Below are 14617 nucleotides of genomic sequence, written 5' to 3'. Positions count from 1 at the left end.
AATGCGCTCCGGTTGCCTAGTGACACCAGCACTGCCCATGTCCTAAGTTTCAGCACCATGAGAGACTACAAATGCTTTATTATTAGGATTTGGATGATCACTAACAAATACGTATACAATTTTTATTAATATTTGTGTAATATCTTGAACATTGTGTGCTGTCCTGGGTGTTTGTATCACCTGTATATTGTGCTGCTATATAGGATACTGTTCTTTCAAATCAAAAATTTGATTATTTTGGAAGAAATGTGTTTTTATACTGCTCCTGCCTTGCATTAATCTTTCGACTAACAAAAACGATTACAAGTTTCAGAAAATATCTAATTTTTCAAAATAGTATATTTCATTTACATAATTACATGTTGAAAGACGGAATTGTACAAACAATTACCCACTATTTTGGAATTGCCCATACAGTGCAAATCCAGATCTTGGTACTGAAAGGTCAGTAAGAAAAGCAACCTACTTACAATGTTATTGCTTTTCCATATAGCCTACTGTTCAGGTTTTGTGCAACAACCTTTCTGTATAACCATTAAGCAAATCCACACGTAAACTCAAATATTAAGATTATTCTGCACATAAATTAGTTAAAGAGAAACAACTGAAATTCACATATTCAATGGCAGCACAAGATGTGCTTTAGTCAGTTTTGGATTTTGTATGTCTTTGCTAGGTAGGAAGTCTTCATATTAGCATCTATAGCCATCAATAGCAATGGCAGCACAAAGATACATGGAGTATTCATTTAAATAAAAACAAGTGTATACAGAACAATTTCATGTACGCATTAAGGTGTGTCCTAAACCTTTACCTCAGAGGTCTATCTTATCGGAAATATTCAGCACTGTACTAGAGGGCATCCTGGAGTCTTGTGTTCCCAGATTGAAGTTGACTGTTGGAGATTCACTGTAAACAGACTCCAGAAGTTGCTCAGAAACAGCTGAGGTAGAGGCAGAAGTGGAGGCGTAAGCTGTGGCTGAACCGAGACCCGGAGTAAGACTAGCAGATGGGGTTGAAGGAAGGCATGCAACCGAGGCTGTCTGAGTGGCTGGAGCGCTCGCTGCCTGGGCCTGGGCAAGTCTCTCCAGCTCAGCTAGCTTTCGGCCCCTCCTCTTGCCGAGGACCTTTACATAGTTGGCCGGGACCAGGCCTGTTGTTTGGCCATCGACGCTGGCCAGAAGCCAGCCACGTACCCTGGGCTGGTGCTCTGGGAACAGAACAAGTATAAATAGATGAGTGTCTGAACGGAGAGGGAGTTATTGTGTGTTGTATTGTGTGAGTGTCGAGGATTTCAGGAAGAGCAGATAATGGCTTCTGCCACGATAAACATTACAATCATTAACTAGGATGACAGTGAGAAAATAATTTCTGCAACCTTTCTCTGCTATAAAGGATTTATTCAGTAAATAAGGTTATCTCAAGCATCTTTCGAAAATCAATTAGTCAATATTAATATTATTCGCTATAATATAGTTAATGATCAGATGTTTTTGAAATACATTTCCGATATTCAGTGCCCTGAGTCAGTGCTTGACGGCATACATGCACACAGCAATCCCAAAACCCCATATAGAAATCCCACTATGGTCATTTTGTCTGCAAAACGAATTCCCCTGACCATGATGGAAATGGGACTGAAGAAGCTACCACCAGTGATAATGCAGTCAACCAAGTAGGATATGATATGAAAAAGTGGTGGTCAAGGGGTGGTACACATCATCCACTACCATGAGGTGGGACCAAATCAATAAACATCATTGAGGATGGAAATTCAACACGAGGGGGGTCACCTTTGGGGGCGAGGTTGAGCATGTCTCCTGCCCTCAGGGAGATCTCCTCCTCAGATGCTGCAATGAAGTCATACTCGGCTCTGGCCACCACATGGTCATCTTCCCCACTGGCCCAGTTACTGGCTGAGAAAATAAAGGAACAAAAGAACATTAGCCCTTTCACTGTATTTTTCTCCCAAGAAAGGTTGTATACCCAAATGATAAAGGGTATTTCTTTGAGCTGGACTGGAATCGTTACTGGAACATCAACATATTTCATAAGTTTAATCATTTACTTTTTGTGTTAATATATCAGCTAGCGTTATAACATTGGCGGATGCTGTCTGTTAATATTTATCTGTTGTGGTTTAGGCAATTCCATACGGTCAGACATTAACCAGGCCAGTTTTAATGAATGATTCAATTATTATTAATTCAACTTAAGCAGAATATTAAGAGTCCTGAAGTGTCTTATTTCAATGGTCAATTTGGGACTTTTTTTCTGAACTCAATGAGTGACAAACTTGATCAAGAGTAATAAAAGTACCTGGTCTAGTCCACTGCACAATATCAAAAAACAACAGCAAAAAATAGTGTATCATGTGTCGTCAAAGCCAATAGAAGCCCTACTGCTTTAACTTGAATCATACAACAGGTAAATGAGAGACTATCACTCCCTTTTCGTACACACAGCAAGAACTGCCTGGCGCCTCGGTGCCAATAACATCATGAGGTGAAGCTAGAGGGTTTTGAAACTCTCCATGTCAGGGTTTAAGATGGTTAATGGCTACGGTCGATCTCTAATGTCCACAGCCTACCTGTAGTCATCCTAGAGTAATATGCCTAATCCTTAGCTGCTACTTGATATTGGAAATTCCTCCACTTTGTGTTGGGTAAAATCATATGTTTAATGTAAAACAAACCAACAGTAATAACTCCTGGCTGTCTCACCACTTTCTGACGTCCCGTCGACGGAGCTCAGCAGCTTCCAGATCAGATAGGGTCCCCCCAGGACAACAGCCAAGAACAAAAAGATGGGCCACGACTTCACCCCCCTGGCCTTGGGATCTTCCAGCCCGGCCCCGCGGGCTAACGCATCGCTGGCGCTGTCCGCCCACAAGTCCTCCACCTCGCCGTCCGACCGCAACCCCATCATCCGCTGCAGCCGCCTGTACAGGTAGCGCAGCGTGCGCACCAGCGCAAACGCAGACAACACGCGGGTGAAGTGCGCCCGCAGCCGGGTCAGGTGGTTGGCTACGTCCAGCACGGCCCGGAAGCTGTTGTAGACGGCCGAGAAGGTGGCGTCCAGCATCATGCTGACAGAGCTGAAGGCCTGCACGATGCTCTCGATGGACTGGAAGGCACCGCGGCTGCTCTCCTCCGCCTGCTGCACGAAGCGGCTGGGGGCTACGTCTTCCACCGCAGCGGGGAAGCGGCCATAGCCCCCCATGCCCCCCATGCCATAGCCGCCGACGCCACCAGCGCCGTAGCTGTAGGGGCTGTAGCCGCCACCGCTGAACATGGAGCTCCCATAGGGGCTATAGGAGGAGGCGAAGGAGTTCAAGGCTGGACGGTAGGCCTGATGCTGGACGGGGCGCGGGGGTAGGGGAGGCACCATCCTTGTCAGGACAGGGGGGCCAGTGGACGGACCAGGGAGAATGCCTGGTCCTACAGAGAAGTCTGGGGATCTGTAGAGCAGACAGAGTCAACTGTTTGGACTTTAAGAATGCATTTATTTGACTGATTTAGAGACACGTCAATAAAACGCAGGGTTAAGTTATATTACAGCAAGTGAAGTTAGGAACACAGGAACACACAAATGTGCTTTCGGCATTGCCTGCATGCATGCAACATAAACATACATTTATGTTTGCTTGTAATACAATGGCTGCCTAAAAAGACAACAAAAGATCAACAACTTGTTGTGTAACTGGTTTATCAGTAAACAATCACCACTAATGACGTTAACGTTAATCCAAATATACTTATTGATGATTGCGTGTTGTTGTATTTCAGTCGTAAGCTAAAAAGTACAAAGCAAACCTCACTAAATGTTAAAAGAACATGCCTAACATTGTGAACACCACTGTATGTTGTCGCTACTTGGGGCCTTTCTGCGCCTGTACAACACTCAACGGAGCAGCCGTAGCTAACATCTAGGGCTAAGAACTATAAACAAGTCTTATAAACCAAACAGCTAAACGTGATTACCGGTAGTTGACAGGTGCTGCCATTGCACCCGGGATCCTTCTTTCCCACGGTTTGGGTGGAGGCTGAGAAGCCATCTGAATTTTTTTTGAAATATATAAAAAACAACCAAATCTTGAACTCTGTACTCTCCCCTACTGCTTCGCTCCACTGCTATCAGACCAAAGTAGTTGCAACAGAAAACCGATTATAGAGTACTCCTCATAGACTGTACTACTGCGATCTCCTTATGGTTTAAGATAGTAAACTTTCATTGATTTCTTGTTTGTGTTGTCAAAAATGTCATTCGATTTTTTAACTGTTTAATTGGTTTGAGTTTTTCGTTTGACTAATTTAGCCTTGGACGTAAAATCAACTAAAAATAAAGGACCCACGCCGTTGCACATGTCCATTACATCCAGCAGGACGTGCCCTTGTCCAATTTTCTCATGGGTTTGAGCCGTCCAATCAACTGCAATAACATATTTAAAGGTCCCATGGCATGAACTCACTTTATCAGGTTTTCTAACATTAATATGAGTTCCCCTAGCCTGCCTATCGTCCCCCAGTGGCTAAAACTTGCATTCGGTGTAAAACGAGCACTAGGTAACCTGCCCGCAAGTGGTAGTCAGTTAACAGTGAACTTGTGTGTGTTATTATCCATTATTATGAATTAAACTGTAATCAGACAACGCGGCTATATGCTATAGACCCTAGAGTATCGAATTATAAATATGTACAATCCATAACGTCAGCTCTCTGGCTTATAGCTCAGCGGACTAGAATACCTCCCGTTGCCAAGTCGTAGCTAAGGTCCGTCCTATTAATTAAATAATAATAACAATTAAATAATTGTTGTTCCAGGTTTTAGTCAAACCCTCAGGCGTTACCAGGGAAACTAAATTATTTTTTTTTAATTAAAAATTATGGCATGTGAAAAACATTATATTTGGATTGTAAAGCGCATGAAAATCTAAATGAATGATTTTCTTTGGCAAGTCACCATGGTATAAGCGGGATAATGCCCTTCGAGGTGTCCAAAACATGTTTGACCGATAGTAATTAAAGGGGACTACTTTTTGAGGGAGATGAACTCAAACAGAGTATACATTTAATAAGCATGCAATACGAATAAGAAAAAGCATAATTATTAAAGTATTTGAATTGTTTTATTATGTTGGCAAGCAAGAAGTAGAATAAACGGGATAATCAGCTCAAGGCAGGACAATAAACTGTTTGATATGCCCGGCTCGTGGAAGGTTACCGGTAAGCCGGTAAGCCGTCTACGAGCTGGGCATATCAAACTGTTTATTGCCCTGCCTCTCGGTGATTATCCCTTACTAATTCACAGTTGCTAAGTATAATTGGCCGCTGTCAAGGAAAGCAAAGGATTTTTTGCCTCTAATGACGTCTATGGTATCACTCCGCAAGTAGTCCGGTAACTTGTCAACTCCAGCGTCTTCGGTTGCTAAGCGACGTCAACGTCTTTGGCGGATTATTTCTCTGCTGTTCAACACTACGAATGCTGGTAACAAATAAATTGTAAAAAGACACACCATGTGAAGTTATTTTTTCGGATTAGCAAGTAGCCGTTTAATAAGCGGGATAATGTATAGAACGTCGCTGGTCATTATCGAAAATAAACCCCTTCAGGGCAAAGCAAGACACCTCCGCTGCGCATCGGTGTCCTGTTCGCCCTGTCGGGATTATTTTCCCGATAATGACTGGCGTTCTATACATTATCCCTTACGTAAACATGACACTCGCCTTTGAAAAAATTGAAGCTCAGGCGCGCTGATTTAGAATGTGGCCCCATATGTCGTCATAAGGGGCCATGTACCTCCCCTTTCTCTGCCTTGCCTGCCCAAAGAATTTGGCCCGCCAATGAGACAATGAGCTATGATCGCGCGAACGCCACATGTGTGTGTGTGATTACACACACTGTAACGCAAGTGTTGTACACTTCTTTGTTATTTGGATAACCTTTCTGCTGTTGGTGTTATGGGCATAACACGTCAGTTCTTTGACGTCTCTGGTATTTCCACAACGAGACTGTAGTTGGGGTTATCTCAGCCATGGTTGAGAAGGAATTGGGGAAAGGAACTTTGGCTTGGACTCCCTGAAGTACATGAACTGCGACATGCTGCCCGCCGCCCACCGCCGCCCATGCTGCAGCCGGCAGCGGGCAGCGGGCAGCAGGCAGCGGGCAGCGGGCAGCGGGCAGCGGGCAGCCGGCAGCGGGCAGCGGGCAGCAGGCAGCCGGCAGCCCAGCTGGAAGCGGGCAGTCAAGCCAGCAGCGGGCAGCCCAGCAAGCAGCGGGCAGCCGGCAGCGGGCATTGACGGTTCAGTCTACTTCAGATTGATGTGGAAGTGGAAGAACCAGAGACATCGGAGAACCCGACGCAGTCGTTTGTGATTCATAATATCTGCTGGAGGCGCACACAGCTTTTGGCCATGATAATATGTATTATATGATATAGATATTTATGTATTATATGATATTATTTAGATATAGAGCTCCAGGACTGTAACGCAAATGTTGTACACTTCTTTGGGTTATTTGGATAACCGTTCTGCTGTTGGTGTTATGGCGCTGTCGCAGGATCAGTGAGCACGTGGAGACCAAGTTCGTCGTCCCTCACTGGGAGCTTGGTTATTTAAATGAAAAGCAAAACAGAACAGAGGCTTGAAACTATAAATCAACAAAGTCCGGGAGAGTCCTCGCGTTCAGCGCTCCGCGATCTGCAATCTCTGCTGGGGATCGCGCTGGATCTCTCCCTCTCTCTCTCGGCTCCTGGTTCCTTACTATAAAACAAAGCAGGCACATAAATACACACTCCCTGATTGGCCTGATTGCGAGCAGGTGCCCGCAATCTGGCCCAATCCCCCCCCAGCAGATCTGGTGCGCTCCACCGGGTAATCCTCGCATTGACATCCTTCATGCGGTGGAGCCACTGGAGGGGGGTGTGGTCGGAATAGAGGGTGAACGTGCGACCCAGCAGGTAGTAACGAAGGGCGCCGACCACCCATCAGATGGCGAGACACTCCTTCTCCATCGTGCTGTACCGACCCTCCCGGTCTGATTTTTCGGCTCAGGTACAGCACCGGCCGGTCGACCCCCTCCACCTGCTGGGTCAGGACCACGCCCAACCCCCTATCCGACGCGTCCGTCTGCAGGGAAAAAGGGAGATCAAAGTTAGGAGCACACAGGACCGACTTCCCACAGAGGGCTGTTTTAATAGCCTCAAACGACACCTGACATGGCTCCGACCACTGGACTGTATCTGGGGCCCTCTTACAGGTGAGGTCGGTCAAGGGGCTGGCCAGGTCCGAGAAGTGCGGCACAAACTGCTGGTAGTACCCTGCCAGCCCCAAGAACCGCCTCACCTCCTTCTTGGTCCTGGGCCGAGGGGAGGCGGCGACCGCCGCGTTCGTAGCGACCTGCAGCCGGACCTTCCCCCCCCCCAGGTGGTACCCCAGATACTGGATCTCCCTCCCCCCGATCACGCACTTCCTCGGGTTGGCCGTGAGCCCCGCCTTTCTCAGCGACTGAAGGACGGCCGCCACCTGCCGCATATTCTGCCCCCACGTCTCACCATAGATGACGATGTCATTGATGTAGGCAGCAGCATACGCGGCGTGGGGCCATAACACACGGTCCATCAGCCGCTGAAACGTGGCCAGGGCCCCGAACAACCCGAACGAAAGTACCTTGAATTGGTATAGACCGAGCGGAGTGGAGAAGGCCGTTTTTTCCCGGGCTGCTGGAGTGAGCGGAATCTGCCAATAGCCCTTCGTGCAGTCCAGAGTCGTGTAATAGGTGGCCATGCCAAGCCGGTCCACGAGCTCGTCGATCCGAGGCATTGGGTAGGCGTCGAACTTCGACACTGCGTTCACCCTACGGTAGTCCACACAGAACCGGACAGACCCGTCCGGCTTCCCCACAAGCACGACGGGACTGCACCAGTCACTGTGAGACTCCTCGATCACACCCAACTCTAACATGGTTGCTAATTCGCGCCGTAATACGCCTTGTTTGTGGACGGGCAGCCTGTAGGGGCATGTCCGCACTGTTAACCCGGGCTGCGTCTCGATCTCATGAGTAATTAACGGGGTGCAACCAGGCAGGGGCGGAAAGACGTCGGCGAACTGGAGTTGCAGGCTGGCAACGTCCCGCGCCTGACTCCCTGAGAGATTCTCGCCTTGACCGACCGGAAGGATGGGGCCTGGACTAGGGACTTCCGGTCCAAGCTCCTCTCTTTCTGGTGGCGTCGACGCAAACGCGACAGGGACCGCATCGTTCCACCTCTTAAGGAGGTTGATGTGGTAGACATCTTGTTTTCGCCCCTGTCCGACCACGCTACCTTGTAATCCACGCCCCCGACTCTCCGCGTGACCACAAAGGGCCCTTGCCACTTTGCGAGTAATTTGGTGCTAGAGGTGGGCAACAGTACAAGGACCTCATACCCCAAGGTGAGATCGCGTAACCTAGTCCCTCTGTCGTACAGGTGTCTCTGACTCTCCTGGGCTCGGTGCAAGTGCTCACGTGACAATACCCCTAATGAGTGAAGCTTTGCACGCAAGTCTATGACGTACTGGTTTTCGTTTTTGCTGTCACTGGACCCCTCCTCCCAGTTTTCTTTAATGAGGTCCAGGACGCCCCTGGGCTTGCGCCCATAGAGTAACTCAAATGGGGAAAACCCCGTGGAAGCCTGAGGCACTTCCCGCACTGCAAACAACAGAGGGTCTAGCCATTGATGCCAATTTCGAGCATCCTCGTGTACGAACTTATGGATCATGGACTTTAACGTCCGGTTAAACCTCTAACACAAGCAGTCCATGGCTGGGTGATAGACGCTTGTGCGGATGGCCTTGACCTTCAACAACCCGTAAAGTTCCCTAATCGTGCGTGACATGAAATTGGTGCCCTGGTCAGTGAGAATCTCGTTCGGGACTATGACATGAAACAACGCCTATGACATGAAACAACGCCTGCGCAACACTCTTCGCGGAGATGTCGTGCAACGGAATTGCTTCCGGGTATCGGGTTGCGTAGTCGATCAGGACTAACACAAATCGATACCCGTGTGCGGAACGTTCTAATGGCCCAATAATGTACATGCCAATGCAGTCGAAGGGGGCTTCCACCAGGGGAAGGGGCCGCAAGGGAGCCCTGGGGACGGCCGGGGGATTCAACAACTGGCAATCGGGGCAGGATGTGCACCACCTGCGCACCTCCGCCCGAATCCCTGGCCAATAGAACCGGGCCATTATCCGGTTAAGTGGTTTATCGTACCCCAAATGGCCCACCATTGGGATATAATGTGCCGCTGTGATGTGAAAGTGTGCCCGCCTCCTGCAGCGGGCAGCGCTGAGGCGGTGCCCGGTGCAGGAGGCGGGCACACTTTCGCTTTCGTGGTGCCCAAGCGCTGACCGCTGCCCGCTGCCCGCTGCAGAGGTGGTGGTCCCTCAGCAGCGAGGCTCCGGAGGGAGAAAATCGCTGTCAACAATCGCGGGCAACAATCCCTTTCTCCTCCATGTCGTGGTTCAGTCTACTTCTGATTGATGTGGACGTGGAAGAACCAGAGACGTCGGAGAACCAGATGCAGTCGTTTGAGATTTATAATATCGTCTGGAGGCGCACACAGCTTGATAATATATATTATATCATATAGATATCTATGTATAATATGAGATTATTCAGATATAGAGCTCCAGGACTCCCACCGTAGCACCCGAAGTGTTCTAGAATATTTACAGAACACGGCCAAAGGCTGTGTGCGCCTCGCCATTGCGATAAATCCACTGTAAAGAGAGCGCATGGTACCACATGGCCGCAAGCTGCTCAGGGCCACACCCTCCTCCTTGACCCGCCTCTCTCCTCCTCATTTGCATTAAAGCTACAGACACCGAAACAGCGCGTTTGGGGAAAGCTCAATGTGCAACTGGCTCGTAATGGCTGTAATTCTGCACCACGGCTGAATTTCGGGAGTGTCTTCAAATACTCTGTTAGGGGCCCACTAATATCTATATTTAAGCATCCATAAAGTAGCATGCCATGGGACCTTTAATGTGACCATGGAAAATGCATAGTTTATGGTATGGTGCTAAACTATTGTAATTCCCTTGTCCATTTTTTTATTCATATGTATGGTGAAAGATAAATCCTGCTTTAATGGGATTTATTCAAAATGTAAAAGTTAATTTTGATATCATCAATTATATAGTCCAAAGAAACATTTTAAAAGTGACTACTCAAATGTAACACCTAACATCACAGGCATGAGAAATTAATCTGGATAAAAGCTGATTTTGTAACTTTTGCATTAGACTGAACTAAAAGGATACTGTCAAGGTAAAGGTCTGGATGCCTATATGTGGGCGGCTTATGACGTTAGTTTGAAAGTTAACCCCCACCACCACACCTGCCCACACACACCCTTCACTGAAACCACTACGTCGCCCTGTTTGGGGGGGACAACATGTGCAGCCAACGAGTAAAAGAGTTCGGGATATGCATAGAACCTTCAACCAAACTATGGTGAACTATAAATCACGCCTTCCAGGGATTTTGGCTAAATCAAAAACTTCCTCTAAACCCAAGCCTATGAACTATACATTTTCCTGGCCAATGCTTTCCTTATCAACAATTTGAAATAGGCTATAATTGTCATAATTGTTGTGCAAGTCAAATATATCCATAAAGCAAATCTGGGGAAAAAAACAGTGAAAGATTCAGAAAAAACAACCAAAGGCTAGGCCTAATAATGGTCTACTTTGCACACTTTCAGTTTTAATTTGTTTGTTTAGTGTTTGGTATGTTTTAATCATGCAGAGTTAAATGAAGAGGCCAGTGAGTATACATAATATCACACAGACAGTTGGACTAGAAGGCTTAAATTCTGCAATATCGAAAATAAATGCTAAATTTAACACTCTTTTAGACATTAGGAGTGTATGAAATTGTATAACATTTTTCACAGTGCAGATTGTTTAAATTTAAAAAAGATTTTCTTTTAGCAAAATATATCTAGTGGGCTATGCATTTAGATTGATTAATAAGCACTTATATATGTTCAGGTATTGAGTTGCAATTAAGGGAGGGAAATAATGATTATAAAATAATATTTGTATCATGATGAGCAGTAACAAAGTTAATCTACGCATAGGTAATTCTACATCTTTATTCTACATCATCTCTATTTATTACAGACAGACCACAAAAGCGGTTTAAAGTTGTACAAGTTATAAAGTTTACACTTCACACTCCAATCCTGTCAACGGAAAGCTCTGTAGGCCTGTGTGGGGGGCTTATGACGTTGGTTTGAAAGGTAACCCCCACAACCCCACACACACTGACACGCATTACACTAAACTGTACGGGGAAGACAGCGTGTGCAGCCAACGTATGAAAGATGTGTGTGAGTGTGCGAATTCTGTGGGTCTGTGAATCACGGACCACCTGACATCACAAACTGTGATGTCATTGAAGTGCTGTGGGAGGGTGTGCAGGGGGATAGGGGGCGGGGTCTTTTGCAGTGCACGGCCGCAGTAAGACGCTGTATTGTCTGCTTGTGGTGATATCATCGATTAGGTGTTTCGCTTGAGTGAGGAGTGGATGCCGATCTCGTGCAAAAAGACTCTGATGTCACAAGAGTGGTGGTTCATTCTTATTTCCTCGCTCTCTTCACTCCTCCCTCCCACGCCTTCACGACACCTCAACTGTGACATCAAAGCCGTCACAAATGCTAGGAATGATGCAATGTGTGTGTGTATGTGTGTGTCTGTGTATGTGTGTGTACAAGACTGTGTGAATGTGTATTTGTGTTAGTATGTGTGTCCCTGTTAGTGTTTGTATATAATTACATCTGTGGACAGTCATGCTTTCATTTCGATTTCGATTTAAATCTAGATTTAGAGATCCAAACGATGCTTTAATGCATCACCAGGGAAAATATATAGATTTGTCCACGGTAAAGACCCTGTTTCTTTACCCAGTGATTGCATCACATAAGTATAATTAAATAGTGCCAGGGTTCAAACTTATTTTCTAAACTATCTAATAATGATACATACCGGGTCTGTTGCCAATAATGTGTAAAAGACACACGTCACTGAAAGTCCGACTGTTCCGGCCAATTATTTTGTTGTGCTTCTGGGACTTTCCCTGCTCTGTCTTATGAGTTGAGTCTTGTATGATGAGCCACACACATGTCTCTAATTAAAATGTGCTCAATGAAGTTTGTAATTTGCAGGTAACAAGTAAAGTCAAATGCCTTCAAAGCAAGTCTTCCCCTTACAGGTGCTTGCCTCTGAGGCACATATTCAGATATGACAGTAGCCAGTATCAGTCACGATGCGAATGAATGGAAGGAGGATTTATGATGATGAATGAGAGAAGAGGGTGGAGGCTGTACAGCAGAGGTGAAGTTTTGCCGGAAAGAGGCGCTGAACAGGTCTAGCGTGCCTCTTCCGGCACATCGGTATGATACACTTTTAAAGGAAGACACACCAAAAACACATAAAACAGGCTAGACTGCACTCTCGGACGGACAGAGATTAACTCGGATCAGTGGCAGTAACAGACACGCGCATGCGCGCGACTTCAAAGCGTTGACGTCAATACATTTTTGGATAATTGAGACACAAATTATACATTAGGATGTCTTTTTAGCCTAACACCGATTCTGCACCTATTTTTTGTCTTCTTTTATGACAGGGAATAATCAAGCGACAGGTAGCTGTTAAATTCCATTGATCCGTTCGTTTGTTTTGTAAATGAATTAGGCATGCATCCATCTAGGCTACAAGCAAGCCATCGTCTTCCTAAAGTATGCTCGCCAGGAGGTGTGTGTATCCTGTCAGTTATAGTGAAATTGCAGTTATTCTTTTACCACGAACAGAAAGGAACCCCGTCTCACCAAGGTCTCCCAATTCAAGAGAAAAGTGTCTTCCAAATGAGCTGATGACGTCCTCCTCGTTGGCCACGGAAGTATTGGTACTTGACTGCAGAATTTGTGAAACTGTTCCACTATCTCTGCATTGATTTTACAAATATTTATTTTTAGATATTAATTAGTTTTATAAAAAGTGAATGAAACAAAAAATCAATATTGTTTAGGGTGACCTCATTAGAAAAGTTTACTGAATTGTCTGAACTCGGTTTGGCACCATCTCACCTGACGGTTGAAGTATCAGTTTACATTGCTATTTTGTTATGGTCAATCACCACCCCCACTATAATGAAGTCTCCAAGGTGCTCTCATCAAACAGGATGTTTAGGCCTACTATATACCAAACTGGCTGAGTTGAAGAGAAACTATCAATATCATAAGGTTTTTTGAGGATGAAAGATTTAAACAAAAGGCCAATGATGAACATGGAATTTAACCATTTTAGGTAACAAGCAATCGAGAGAAATACGATCAGTTAAAGACGTTTTTCTGAATGAATTAGGCCTGAAAGCTTAGCTACTGTATGTGGCATGTTAACCACGAGGCAGGAAGGAAGCTAGGAGTAGGAGTACATCCTACCAAGGTCTCCAAATACAAGAGAAAAGAGATCAAACCGACAAGTCCTGCCTTCCAATTTAAAAACGTCGTGTGGCAGGAAATTGACATTTCCCTTACACCTAATGACGAAAGAACATTAAGCCAGTGGAACCTGACTGAACATTGTCCTTATTCTGCTTCCACAACTGACGTGCATGATCTGTGTAATAATCTAACCCTGAGGCGATTTGGCAGATAGTGAGCCTGAAGTTTGTGTGGTGGTGGTTTGAAATCATGTCAACTCTACAGACCAAACAGCCAAACTCTGGTCCCCTTAAAAGCGGGGGTCCGCTTCCAAGTGAACTCTGGTGCGGTTCGATGTGCTCGTCATTCGCCCCAACTATCGGAAGTGAATATAAAACAATGCATTCTGGGTTGAATGCTGGCCTACACTTCTGCCAATTGGAGATCGTAAACATATTCAGCCTGGTATCTGTGAACTTTGCCTAGATTAAAGTGAGTCGCGGTCAGTGGGGCAATCAGAAAGCACTCATCGAAATACATTTACTCATAAAAACGCAGACATTTTAAAATCATTCAGTGACAGAATGGTAGAAATAGGGTACTTTTTGATTTGTTTTGATAGCAAATGAAACACCCCAAGACCGTTGTTGTTGCACCTTTATTATTGTCCGCAACAAGAAAGTTTCCCTCTGGTTTTCTTTCCAAAGACGAGCGGCCTGTGGTTTGTTTGGGTCGCTTAACAAAGTTCTCTGGGAACTCTACCCGGACCAAATTTGAATTTCAGCATAGCACCTCCAACACTGAACCGGTTCCGTCAGGTTGCCTGGTAGTCATTGTGGTATTCATGATACAGTCTGGTATTCATGGTGCAGTCTATGAAGAGTAGGCAGGGTGAGAATATACCCCAGAGACCTCTGATCCATCATGCCAAAAATCGGCATTTCATCCCTTGGTAGGTGCTCTTAATGATAGGTACACTTTAAATAAAGTTAAGTCATAAGTCTGGAGGCCTTTAGTTGATGATCATTAACAAAACATTTATACAAATTTGCAGATTCTTTATAACTGCTACTTAAAAGGGCTCCTATTATACCACCAGGTATGTTGATTAGCCACACCCAACACCTATGTCAAAATTGACCC

At 45.8% G+C, this 14617-nt stretch overlaps 1 protein-coding gene across 1 annotated transcript; it reads right to left on the bottom strand.

The window, feature by feature from the left end:
* Positions 1-245: 245 nt before the first annotated feature.
* On the bottom strand, positions 246-4126 carry pex13 (peroxisomal biogenesis factor 13). Its single transcript, XM_079759116.1, has 4 exons — positions 3984-4126; positions 2724-3460; positions 1794-1916; positions 246-1210 (listed from the first exon to the last, which is right to left on the bottom strand). Exons 1-4 carry the CDS (start codon positions 4055-4057, stop codon positions 816-818), a joined length of 1329 nt encoding a protein of 442 aa, XP_079615242.1. The 5' UTR covers positions 4058-4126; the 3' UTR covers positions 246-815.
* Positions 4127-14617: the final 10491 nt, after the last annotated feature.

This window comes from Pollachius pollachius, assembly GCF_949987615.1.
Source record: "Pollachius pollachius genome assembly, chromosome: 2".
Classification (NCBI taxonomy): Eukaryota; Metazoa; Chordata; class Actinopteri; order Gadiformes; family Gadidae; genus Pollachius; species Pollachius pollachius.
Note: the sequence above shows the minus strand (reverse complement) of the source record. Positions and strands in the feature narration are given on the sequence as shown.

Coding starts and splice junctions, on each gene's coding strand:
- pex13 (XM_079759116.1), bottom strand. CDS start 4,057: ATGGCTTCTCAGCCTCCACCCAAACCGTGGGAAAGAAGGATCCCGGGT. Junction 3,461..3,983: donor GCAGCACCTGTCAACTACCG/GTAATCACGTTT, acceptor TCTGCTCTACAG/ATCCCCAGACTTCTCTGTAG. Junction 1,211..1,793: donor GCTCAACCTCGCCCCCAAAG/GTGACCCCCCTC, acceptor TTCTGTTCCCAG/AGCACCAGCCCAGGGTACGT.